Below are 11,930 nucleotides of genomic sequence, written 5' to 3'. Positions count from 1 at the left end.
CCGTGACGTCATCCCGGTGACCCCGTAGACCGGAACGCAGAATAAAATGAGAAGAGCTTCATGTCTATTCTTTAAAAAATTATTAGATGAGACATAATACAACTACGTGTTGAACGAGTTTTATTTTTCACAATTTAACGGAAGTTTAACGAAACAAACAGAACAGCCAGGTTGTAACCGGATGCCGCCCTCCTCTGGCGGAGCGGCGCATTACACAAAGAAAGAGGAACCTTACCCGGGACCCGACAAGACCAGACCCGACCTGGACCCGCGGCTCAACAGGTCACCAAAATTAAAAAAAAATAAAAAGGGAACAACTGATCTGTGAACAGGTGCTTTTGAGCGAGGCACTTGAGTTCCATCCGACAACGCCATGAAGGCCGTTGAACGCACAACTTCAACTGGCAGTTGTGTGTTGACAGTGGGTTCATACTCCTGCCATTCCCATGGTAACCCCCCACCCCACCCCCACACTCAGGGAGGTGGGGAACAGCCCTTGTTAGGGCATGTGTGTCTTGTGGTGGTTGCCGTTGGTAACCTCAGTCTCTGCCTCCCGGTCCGACAGGTGGATCTTCTTGTTGACCTCCCGCTCCTCCTCCTGCTCCTCCTGGGGGGGGGCTGCTGCGAGGAGCGGGGGGGCGACGGCCCTCTTCCTCTTCCCCCCCAGACCAGACTCCTCCTCCTGCTGCTGCTCCTCCCCCCGCCGGCCCTCAGGGAGGCGCAGCACACGGAGACACACCAGCGCCGCCGCCTGCTCCGCCCCCTTTTTAGACTTCTCCCTGAGAAGGAGGAGACACATTAGTGGAGGAGGAGGCAAGAACGAGGAGGGGGAGGAGGAGGAGGTGTATCCTCACCACAGCGTGGACCTGTACTGCTTGTTGTCCACGGTAACGGTTGACAGGAAGAGTCTGTCCTGGGGGCGATCCACCTGCAACCATAACACACTGATTGGACGATATCTAGACCCTGGCCTCTGATTGGCTGCTCTCGGGCTGCTTTTTAGACCCTGGCCTCTGATTAGCTGCTCTTTGGCTGATTTCTAGAACCTGGCCTCTGATTGGCTGGTGTTGGCAGTGCGAGGCATATGAGTGGTGGATACCGTGTGGTAATGGGGCTGCTCCAGCTTCTCCTTTCGACACCACTCCAGCAGGAACATCTTGGGGGTGATCTCAGGAGGGTAGTCTCTCCTGGACAACACAAACGGAGGGGGTGTGGTTAATGGAGTGGGTGTGGTTAGCAGAGGGTGTGTGGTTAGCAGAGGGATGTGATTAGTGGAGGGATGTGTCTACCGGTGAAATCGCAGGGCCATGGTGGTGACGCCCCCTAGGGTGACGGGGGTCTCGGGGGGATGCAGCCCCCTTCTGGACCGCAGCAGCACCTGCACCTCCTCGTAGTACGCCTGCATCCCATAGGCTGCACTGTAACCACAGAAACATGGCGTCACACCCTCAGCCATTCGCTGCACTGATTAACGTGAACCATATAGCGGCTGTACCCATCTCTATTGTCAATGGGTCAGTACCTTTCTCTATAGCTAGGAATCAGTACCTTTCTCTAGAGCTAGGAGTCAGTACCTTTCTCTAGAGCTAGGAATCAGTACCTTTCTCTAGAGCTAGGAGTCAGTACCTTTCTCTAGAGCTAGGAATCAGTACCTTTCTCTAGAGCTAGGAGTTTGTACCTTTCTCTAGAGCTAGGAGTCAGTACCTTTCTCTAGAGCTAGGAGTCTGTACCTTCCTGTCTAGAGGAAGGTACAGACTCTTAGCTCTAGAGTCTAGAGCTAGTAGTCTGTACCTTCCTGTAGAGCTAGTAGTCTGTACCTTCCTGTAGAGCTAGGAGTCTGTACCTTTCTCTAGGGCTAGGAGACTATAGCTAGGAGTCTCTAGGGCTAGGAGACTCTATAGCTAGGAGTCTGTACCTTTCTCTAGGGCTAAGAGACTATAGCTAGGAGTCTCTAGGGCTAGGAGACTCTATAGCTAGGAGTCTGTACCTTTCTCAATAGCGAGGCTTAACTTCCTTTCTCTATAGCTAGGAGTCAGTACCTTTTTCTAGAGCTAGGAGTCTCCATAGCTAGGCGTAGGCTTTTTGTCCTACTGGTACAGTAGAGTCATGGGTTGGAGTGTTACCAGATGTCGGAGAGGGTCTGGGCGGTCTTGACCAGCTTCCCCATCTCTGACTCCACCTTGTCCCGGAGCATCTGACACAGGCAGTACTTGGTGTTGAAGGCGTGGTTGTCGTACCGCACCGCCTGAAACCACAAACCAGTCGTTACCCTAGCAACCACATCCTCTCTTCCTCCCCCCCCCCCCTCTCCCCTACAGAACGGGGTAGTGGTCCAATCCGCCCCTTACAGAATAGGGTAGTGGTCTAACCCCCCCCCCCCATATATATATATATATACGTTTCTCTTACGTATTTCAGGTAGTCCTCCATGACGGTCTGGACAGGAAGCAGCCCCTGGCGCCGGAACACAGAGGGGTTCCACATGGCAGCGCGGGCCAGCATCACGGCCGCCGCCCCCGTGGCGCTGCGGAACGCCGCCACATCCTCGAACGACTTCACCATGTCCAGGGAGCCGCCGCTGTCACACACACACACGGACCCGTCACCATGACGACACCAACACCCTCTCACTTCACCACGACGACGCAAACAGCCTCTCAAATCAGCATGGCGACGCCAACAGACTCTCAAATCACCGCTCCCGTCAGAGACTCACTTGGCGATGACGGGCACGCCCACGGCCCCGGACACCGCCTTCAGGAAGTCACAGTGCAGCGGGTGCTTGGGCCGCTCCTCCCGCGTCCTGACAACAACAACAACAACAACAGCAGCAGCTTGAATGGTTGGTTTGACTCAGAGGCTGTGAGGTCTGCTGGAGGCCGATTGGCCAATGGTCTGGAGGACTGCAGGTCTACCTGCCGTGGACTGCGATGGCCGCCACGCCCGTCCTCTCGATCCTCTGGACCAGACGCACAGTGTCCTCCATCTATAGGAGACACACACACATAAACACAAACACACACACACCACGGTCAACACACACACCATGCTCAACCCACACACAAGGTCACCATGGTCCACACACACACACACACCACGGTCAACACGCACACACACACACACACCTCAGTCAACACACGCACACACCATGGTCAACACACACGCCACAGCCAAAACACACACTCAACACACAGACCACGGTCAACACACACAAAGAATCTTTGAGAAGCCTCAAAGGTTCTTTGAGAGAGCATCTAACCCAAAGCCACTAGGTGCTCTAACCAAGAGCCCCTCCCACTACTCACCGAGGGGAGGATCCTAATCTTGCAGGTGACGGGTTTGCTGAGGCCCTGGACCAGCTTGGTGAGGATCTGGAACCAGACGGCAGTGAGACCACAACCTCCACACAGACCACAGAACAACCAGCAGGACAGAGGAGGTTCTCACCGCTTCGATCTTGTCAGGATCTGAGAGGAGAGCAGCTCCCATCCCTCCCTACAAAACAGAAACACAGGAAGGACTGATGTGGTATGACTAAGACTAGGTCAGGGGGGTAGGACTAGGAGTAGGACTAGGTCAGGGGGGTAGGACTATCTCAGGGGGGGTCAGGACTGACCTTGGTGGAGTACTCCTTGGGACAGCCCATGTTGACGTCGATGGCCGCCACGTCCTTCTCCCTGAACAGAAACACGTCACTACGACGACCATCTCCAAGCCGGTATTATATATAATAGTATTAACAAACTCCCTGAGCTCAGAGAGGATAACAGTCATAAACTCCTTGAGACAACGAGAACAGACAATGTTGATATTAGATACTTATGATAAACAATCATTTGGATCTTCTGTGTGTTCTGAAGCAGGATCACTAATGGAGCCCAGAGTGTTGAGAATGAGGACTTACACCAGCAGGGCCACAGCCAGGGCACGGTCCGGGTCCGCAGTGCCCTGAGGAGAGAACGGAGAGCAGGGCAGGATGCTGAGGCTACAGCTACCCCATACAGGCTAATCTACCACTGATTCAAGCTTTACCTTACAAATGAACAAGCTAAAGCTACACCATAAAGGCTAATCTACCACTCATACAAGCTTCACCTTACACATATATTTTTATACGACTTAAATATCACGACATGCATGTTGTATAAATGCCTTTCTAAACATTCGGAGGATCATCACATTGAAGTATATGGAAAGAGTAGTACTGAACCATTCATTCCCCAGGCGTGGTCCCACCTACCATCTGGAAGACCACCCGGTCTCTCTCTCTCTCACAGGTCCTGAACATCACCCTCTCATCGGGGGCCACGAAGTCCACCGTGTCCAGCTCCTCTGCACCAGGAGGTAGACAGCAGAAGAGGTTAGAGGAGGATAGATGGTTAGAGGAGAGGAGGTTAGAGACTGAGAGGAGGTAGAGAGACGGTTAGAGGAGGAGAGAGATGGTTAGAGGGGGAGAGGAGATAGAGAGATGGTTAGAGGAGGAGAGGAGGTAGAGAGATGGTTAGAGGAGGAGAGGAGGTTAGAGACTGGGAGGAGGTAGAGAGATGGTTAGAGGAGGAGAGTTGGTAGAGAGATGGTTAGAGGAGGTAGAGAGATGGTTAGAGGTGGAGAGGAGGTAGAGAGATGGTTAGAGGAGAGGAGGTTAGAGACTGCGAGGAGGTAGAGAGATGGTTAGAGGAGGTAGAGAGATGGCTAGAGGAGGAGAGGAGGTTAGAGACTGGGAGGAGGTAGAGAGATGGTTAGAGGAGGAGAGTTGGTAGAGAGATGGTTAGAGGAGGTAGAGAGATGGTTAGAGGAGGTAGAGAGATGGTTAGAGGAGGTAGAGAGATGGTTAGAGGAGTTAGAGGGATGGTTAGAGGAGTTAGAGGGATGGTTAGAGGAGGAGAGGAGGTAGAGAGATGGTTAGAGGAGATAAGCGACCGAGAGGAGGATGTTGACCACCAGGCTGTCCGACAGCAGGCTCCTTACCGTTCACCACCCGCTCACATGTCACCATCTTGATATCGATCAGCTCCTGGAAGGGAAAGGACAGACAATGAGGACATGACCGGGCTACCGGTGGAGCTGGGGGGCTACTAGGGTCCGTACCCACCTCACAGTACACGATGTCCGCTCCGTAGTCCAGCGCCAGCAGTCTCATCGGCAGAGTGCCGACCCGCACCATCGGGGCCAGGGCGGTGATATCCCTGAAGCACAGAACCCCTGGTGTTGCCATGGTGCTCAGTCCTGGGGACCACAGTGAGACCTCATCAGGACCTGGAACACGGAGTCTACCCCCACGGAGTCGGGACCGCGGAGTCTAGACAGCGGAGTATGGACCACGGAGTCTAGACCACGGAGTCAAGACAATAGTCAGGGGGTATAGACCATAGTCAGGGGGTCCATACCATAGTCAGGAGGTTTAGATAGGTCTAGACCATAGACACCGACAGTGTCCACAGAGTAAAGGGGAGATAGAGAAAAACAACACTCACCGTCACGGAGTCTCTCGGACTGGAAGTCACGTGTCGCCTACACATGTTCAGGAACTACTTCCTGTTTGGTGACGGACGCCAATAGAACACGCCCACTTATAGCGACTATAAACAATTCGTTCCGATTATATTTTATTTTATTTCCCTTAGGGGTTCATAAATATTTTGTATTAAATCTCCACCATTGGGCAAAAATGTTATACCTCCGAAAATAAATAAATTGTAACAGCACGACGAGTTTTCGTTGATGTGTAATGTGTGTATTATTCCTATGAATTCACACAATTGTATATGTATAGAATGTACGAGTCATTCATGGAATAAAATCATACTTAAGATGAACAAAGTCCTGAAACAGAATCGGTGATCTCCATCTAAATTTATTTTGTTTCTAATTGTTATTTTCTCATTTACAAAAGAGAGGCAGACTCCAGTGACATGAATCAGAGGCACTAAACGGTTTACAAATAACTTAGAGCGACATCATTTAAGGCTCAAGCGGTCAAAATGATAAGTTCACTTAATGAACCGCAGACACATTCTGGAACATTCTCTTTCTTTACAGAAAAAGGCACACCATGAATATATTACTTATTATTGATTTATATTCAAAGAACTAAAATAACTACATGTTGTTGGAACCAAAACTTTCTTAGAAAAACGTTCTGTTCTACAGGGGAGTCTATTCAGTCTGCTGGAAGTACCCAAACCAGGTTAAACAGAGAGTAACCAGAGAGTAACCAGGCCAAACAGAGAGTAACCAGGGAGGAACCAGGGAGTAACCCGGCCAAACAGAATGTAACCAGGGAGTAACCAGGCCAAACAGAGGGTAACCAGGGAGTAACTAGGAAGTAACCAGGCCAAACAGAGAGTAACCAGGCCAAACAGAGTGTAAATAGGGCAGACAGAGAGTAACCAGACCAAACAGAGAGTAACCAGGCCCGTCAGAGAGTAACCAGGCCAAACAGAGGGTAACCAGGCCAAACAGGGAGTAACCAGGGAGAAACCAGGCCAAACAGAGAGTAACCAGGGAGTATCCTAGTGAGACAGGGAGTAACCAGGGAGTAACCAGGGGAGACAGGGAGTGCACCGACAGGTGAGACAGGGAATGCACAGACAGGTGTCTCTGTCAACAGTGAAAATAGACCAAAGGAAAGACTTGGAAGCAGAGAAATGGAAGCCATGTCCTAGGAATGGGCAGCCATGTTGCTCGAGTCGGTCCAGTCAGACGGGGCCTTGGTTTCCACGGCGTCGTTCTGAGGGAACACCACATAGCAGAGGCACTGTCCTGCGCTGGTCCACCACTCTGAAACACAGAAGCATTGAGCACTTTAGTGTGGTTTGTGGGGTCGGTGTATTATGTATGGTTTGTGGGATCGTGTATAGTGTGTGGTTTGTGGGGTGAGTGTAAAGTTCGGGGTTAGTGGGGTCGGTGTATAGTGTTTGGTTTGGGGGTGGGTCTAAAGTGTGTTGTTTGTGGGGTCGGTGTAAAGTGTGGGGTTTGTGGGGTCGGCGTAAAGTGTGTTGTTTGTGGGGTCGGTGTAAAGTCTGTGGTTTTCGGGGTTGGTGTATAGTGTGTGGTTTGTGGGGTCGTTGTAAAGTGTGTGGTTAGTGGGGTCGGTGTATAGTGTTTGGTTTGGGGGTGGGTCTAAAGTGTGTTGTTTGTGGGGTCGGTGTAAAGTGTGTGGTTTGTGGGGTTGGTGTATAGTGTGTGGTTTGTGGGGTCGGTGTAAAGTGTGTGGTTTGTTTGGTCGGTGTAAAATGTGTGGCTTGTGGGGTTGGTGTAAAGTGTGTGGTTTGTGGGGTCGGTGTATAGTGTGTGGTTTGTTGGGTTGTTGGATAGTGTGTGGTTTGTAGTGTCAGTGTCAGGTGTCAGGTTTGTTGGGTCTGAGTATAGTGCTTGGTTTATGGGGTTGTGTAAAGTGTGTGGTTTGTGGTGTCGGTGTAAAATGCGTGGTTTGTAGGGTCGTCGTAAAGTGTGTGCTTGTGTGGTCGGTGTCAAGTGTGTGGTTTATGGGGTTGTGTATAGTGCGTGGATTGTAGGATCGGTGTATGATGTGTGGTTTGTGGGGTCTGTGTAAAGTCTGGGGTTTGTGGAGTCGGTGTAAAGTGTGTTGTTTATGGGGTCGGTGTAAAGTCTGTGGTTTGTGAGGTCGGTGTATAGTGTGTGGGGTCGGTGTGTGGTTTGTGGGGTTGGTGTATAGTGTGTGCTTTGTGGGGTCGGTGTATGGTGTGTGGTTTGTTGGGTCGTTGTATAGTGTGGGGTTTGTGGGGTCGGTGTATAGAGTGTGGTTTTTCTGGGGTCAGTGTATAATGCACGGTATGTGGGGTCGGTGTATAGTGTATGGTTTATGGGGTCGGTGTAAAGTGTACGTTTTGTGGGGTCGGTGTATGTACTGACCGAGCATCCTGCGGAAGGTTTGGGATCTGTTGGGCCGATGGACGGCCAGCAGGTATACGGGGACGCCGGTCAGGATGATGAGCAGCCCCACGCCACACACCAGGGGCTCAGACAACAGACTGAAGCCGAGCAGCAGAGCCCAGAAACATAGGTAACACACTGGGACCAGCAGGCTCACCTGGACAAACACACACAGGGTAAAACACAGGGGAGGGAGTACCAGACACTTGTAGCATGTAAGCACTGGATGGTTCTAATTCTAGCAAGCTAGCTTCAGTTAAGTGGCCCCAGGCAGGCATGGAGAGAGTTAACCGACCAGCAGACCACCATATAGGACCCTAGACTAGCAGGGTAGCGGTGTAGCATGCTAGATGACTAGTATGCTAACTGATTAGCAGGCTAGCTGGCTAGCAGGATAATTGACTAGCAGGATAACTGACTAGCAGGCTAACTGATAAGCAGGCTAACTGACTAGCTAGCCGCGCTGAGCACCTTGATGGGTCGGTACAGGGTGGGGTTCTTCCAGCGGTAGTAGAGCAGAGCTGCCACGGTTACGCCGTACGACAGGTAGTTGATGAAGGAGACGTAGTTGATCAGGTTGTGGGTCTCGCCAACGCACAGGATCACCATTGTAGCAGCACACTGGGTACAGGAGGTGGTACTTATTATAGTACATATATGTAGTAGTTATTCTATGGTACTTATTATATAGTACTTATTATATAGTAATTGTTATGTATAGTATTTGTTGCATACAGTATACAGTTATATAGTACTTGTTTTAAATAGTACTATCCAAGTGTTAAGCTGGGTCAGGACTGAGCTCAGGACCTCAGGGCCTCAGGACCTGGGGGGTCAGACTGGGCCTCAGGGCCTCAGGACCTCAGGGCCTGGGGGGTCAGACTGGGCCTCAGGGCCTCAGGACCTCAGGGCCTCAGGACCTGGGGGGTCAGACTCGGCCTCAGGACCTCAGGGCCTGGGGGGTCAGACTGGGCCTCAGGGCCTCAGGACCTCAGGGCCTCAGGACCTGGGGGGTCAGACTCACACAGACCAGCAGGGCAGGGATGGGCGTGCAGTGCTTCAGGTGGATCATGGCCAGCAGGCTGGGCAGGTGGCCCTCCCTGGCCCCGGAGAAACACAGCCTGGGAGGAGGGCAATGAGACACAGCCTGAGAGGAGGGCAATGAGACACAGCCTGAGAGGAGGGCAATGAGACACAGCCTGAGAGGAGGGCAATGAGACACAGCCTGAGAGGAGGGCAATGAGACACAGCCTGAGAGGAGCGTAATGAGATACAGCCTGAGAGGAGGGCAATGAGACACAGCCTGAGAGGAGGGCAATGAGACAGTGCCTGAGAGGAGCGTAATGAGACAGTGCCTGGCAGAGGAGGGTCATGAGACAGCCTGGCAGAGGAGGGTAATAAGACACAGCCTGAGGGTAATGGAACACAGCCTGGCAGAGGAGGGTAATGAGATACAGCCTGGAAAAGGAGGATAATGAGACACAGCCTGAGGGTAATGAGATACAGCCTGGCTGAGGAGGGTAATGAGACACAGCCTGACAGAGGAGGATAATGAGACACAGCCTGAGGGTAATGAGATACAGCCTGACAGAGGAGGGTATCAGACCGCCCTCAGGAGAGAAAAAAGGCACACAAGGCCCTCAGTGCTGTCTCTTAGAGGGAGCGGCCTGTTATACATGAGAAAGGTTCATGACACAAGATGTAGAGCCCTGATTTACAAAAAGAAATTGGAGGCCGACCTGAGATCTTGTCAACGGAATTTCCAGATATGTAATAGATAGAAACTAAAAGTTAGTTCTAGATATGTGGTAGATAGAAAGTAGCAGTTAGTCCTAGACAGTTTACTGCTGTTAAGTGCCACTGGTCGAGTGTGAGTCAGCAGGCTGTGATTGGCTGGTTGAGGTCAGCTGGACCTGGCTGTGATTGGCTAGTCTGGGGTCAGGTGGGCCTTGCGGTAATTGGCTGGTCTGGGGTCATGTGGGCCTAGTTGTGATTGGCTGGTCTGGGGTCAGGTGGGCCTAGTTGTGATTGGCTGGTCTGGGGTCAGGTGGGCCTGGCTCTGATTGGCTGGTCTGGGGTCAGGTGGGGCTTGCTGTGATTGGCTGGTCTTGGGTCAGGTGGGCCTGGCTGTGATTGGCCGGTCTGGGGTCAGGTGGGCCTTGCGGTGATTGGTTGGTCTGGGGTCAGGTGGGCCTGGCTCTGATTGGCTGGTCTGGGGTCAGGTGGGGCTTGCTGTGATTGGCCGGTCTGGGGTCAGGTGGGCCTGGCTGTGATTGGCCGGTCTGGGGTCAGGTGGGCCTTGCGGTGATTGGTTGGTCTGGGGTCAGGTGGGCCTGGCTCTGATTGGCTGGTCTTGGGTCAGGTGGGCCTGGCTGGGATTGGCCGGTCTGGGGTCAGGTGGGCCTTGCGGTGATTGGTTGGTCAGGGGTCAGGTGGGCTGTTATGGGCTGGTTGGGGTCAGGTCGGCCTACCTGGACGACGTGAACAGGTATCCGTTGATCCCTCCGAAGGTGGACAGCGCCACAGAGATCGGCATGACGACGGAAAACCCTCCCAGCAGCTTCTCGCCAAACGTCTTGGAAACGAACAAACACCAAATAATCACTCACACACACACACACACAAACACACACACACACACACACACACACACACACACACACACACACACACATACACACACACACACACACACACGTACACACATACACACACACAAACACACACACACATACTGGACACACACGTACACACTGGACATACACACTGGACACACACATATGGACAGTTTTATGGGATGTAGTCACCACGGCAACCGCGTTGGAGGCCAGCAGCTCCTCCGGAGACATGGAGGAGAAGTAGGCTATGTTGGTGAGGGTGTAGACCAGCGTTACCACGGGAACAGAGATGTAGATGGCTCGGGGGAGGTTCCTGCAGACAGACCACCCGGGTCAGGACCCTCCTGCTGGGAGCCCCGCCGCCGCACAGGCAGGAAGTACTCACCGCTGGGGGTCCACCACCTCCTCTGTGACGTAGTTCAGGAAGTTCCAGCCGCTGAAGGCGAAGGAGGCCTGGAGGAAGGCCAGCGCGATCTGCCCCACCGAGGGGACGGCCTCCATGGAGAACGCTGCCTGTGGCCGCAGGCTCTCATAGTTCCCTTTGGGATCAGACACATTCCTGAGGACGTTCCCGTTGTGTTCCAGTCCTCCAGGTCATCCACAGGGGCATCACAACATCATACATCATAAGAGCAAGAACCACAACATGGTTCCTGGAGGTGCAGAGAGAGGCTCTCATACCCCTGCTGAGCCTCAGGCTCACTGGGGCCCGAAATAGGACTCCTGATCCCCTGAGCAGAGGAGGACTGACTCCTCCTTGAGGAGGACTGACTCCTAACTGAGAGGAGGAGGACTGACTCCTCTCTGAGGAGGACTGACTCCTCTCTGAAGAGGACTGACTCCTCTTTGAAGAGGACTGACTCCTCTCTGAGAGGAGGACTGAATGTACCACGCCGTGTGAAACAGCCCAGCCCTCTCCTAACCCCGCCCCTATCATAGCCCCACCCCTCTCAAACCCTGCCCCTCTCATAACCCCACCCCTCTCATAACCCCAACCCTCTGTCTGACCGTTGCAGATGTGTCCGAGGCCGACGGCGATGATGAGGCCCAGGGCCAGCAGCTTCCCCACGGTGAAGACGTCCTGGATCCTCGTGGCCCAGCGCACGCTGGAGCAGTTCACCCAGGTCAGGAACACTGGGAGAGGGGGGGGGGGGCACAGCGTCACTACAGCACCGCACAACGCACCCTGTGGGGGGACCAGGATGTCACGGAGGTTCGGTGATTAGGGGTCCCCCAGTCAGTTAGGCTCCGCCCCCCCCCCCGGTGGTTTTGAGGGTTGCCACGGCAACAGGAATGAGGGAGACGTGGTGAGAGGGAGGAAGAGAAGGGGAGTGGGCGGGGATTCATCCATCACTGTCATTGGCTGAGCTCTCCATCCCCAGCTCTCGGCCCAAACAAAGCAGGGCTGGCAGGACC

The 11,930-nt window shown here is 53.1% G+C and overlaps 2 protein-coding genes across 4 annotated transcripts in view; both read right to left on the bottom strand.

The window, feature by feature from the left end:
• Window positions 1–103: 103 nt before the first annotated feature.
• Window positions 104–5,562, bottom strand: dus2 (dihydrouridine synthase 2). 3 transcript variants are annotated; one of them, XM_030366710.1, is made up of 16 exons: window positions 5,475–5,562; window positions 5,093–5,226; window positions 4,969–5,014; window positions 4,241–4,332; window positions 3,905–3,948; window positions 3,617–3,677; window positions 3,448–3,495; window positions 3,306–3,371; window positions 2,916–2,986; window positions 2,717–2,803; window positions 2,410–2,578; window positions 2,124–2,245; window positions 1,290–1,418; window positions 1,100–1,187; window positions 855–928; window positions 104–779 (listed from the first exon to the last, which is right to left on the bottom strand). In XM_030366710.1, exons 2-16 carry the CDS (start codon window positions 5,213–5,215, stop codon window positions 500–502), a joined length of 1,500 nt encoding a protein of 499 aa, XP_030222570.1. In that variant the 5' UTR covers window positions 5,216–5,226; window positions 5,475–5,562; the 3' UTR covers window positions 104–499. The 3 variants fall into 3 exon arrangements, with proteins under 3 accessions (XP_030222570.1, XP_030222569.1, XP_030222568.1); XM_030366709.1 differs by having other exon boundaries at window positions 5,093–5,327; window positions 5,475–5,540; XM_030366708.1 differs by lacking the exon at window positions 5,475–5,562 and having other exon boundaries at window positions 5,093–5,459.
• Window positions 5,563–5,838: 276 nt separating this feature from the next.
• Window positions 5,839–11,930, bottom strand: part of slc7a10b (solute carrier family 7 member 10b) — a 9,191-nt gene continuing 3,099 nt past the window's right edge. The window contains exons 4-11 of the mRNA XM_030366707.1: window positions 11,523–11,648; window positions 10,900–11,053; window positions 10,704–10,827; window positions 10,368–10,471; window positions 8,921–9,017; window positions 8,368–8,517; window positions 7,876–8,053; window positions 5,839–6,780 (exon numbers count right to left, since the gene is read on the bottom strand). Coding sequence (XP_030222567.1) covers window positions 6,662–6,780; window positions 7,876–8,053; window positions 8,368–8,517; window positions 8,921–9,017; window positions 10,368–10,471; window positions 10,704–10,827; window positions 10,900–11,053; window positions 11,523–11,648 — 1,052 coding nt within the window. The 3' untranslated portion in view covers window positions 5,839–6,661. The remainder of the gene's footprint in view (window positions 6,781–7,875; window positions 8,054–8,367; window positions 8,518–8,920; window positions 9,018–10,367; window positions 10,472–10,703; window positions 10,828–10,899; window positions 11,054–11,522; window positions 11,649–11,930) is intronic.

Source organism: Gadus morhua, chromosome 9 (assembly GCF_902167405.1).
Source record: "Gadus morhua chromosome 9, gadMor3.0, whole genome shotgun sequence".
Taxonomy (NCBI): Eukaryota; Metazoa; Chordata; class Actinopteri; order Gadiformes; family Gadidae; genus Gadus; species Gadus morhua.
Note: the sequence above shows the minus strand (reverse complement) of the source record. Positions and strands in the feature narration are given on the sequence as shown.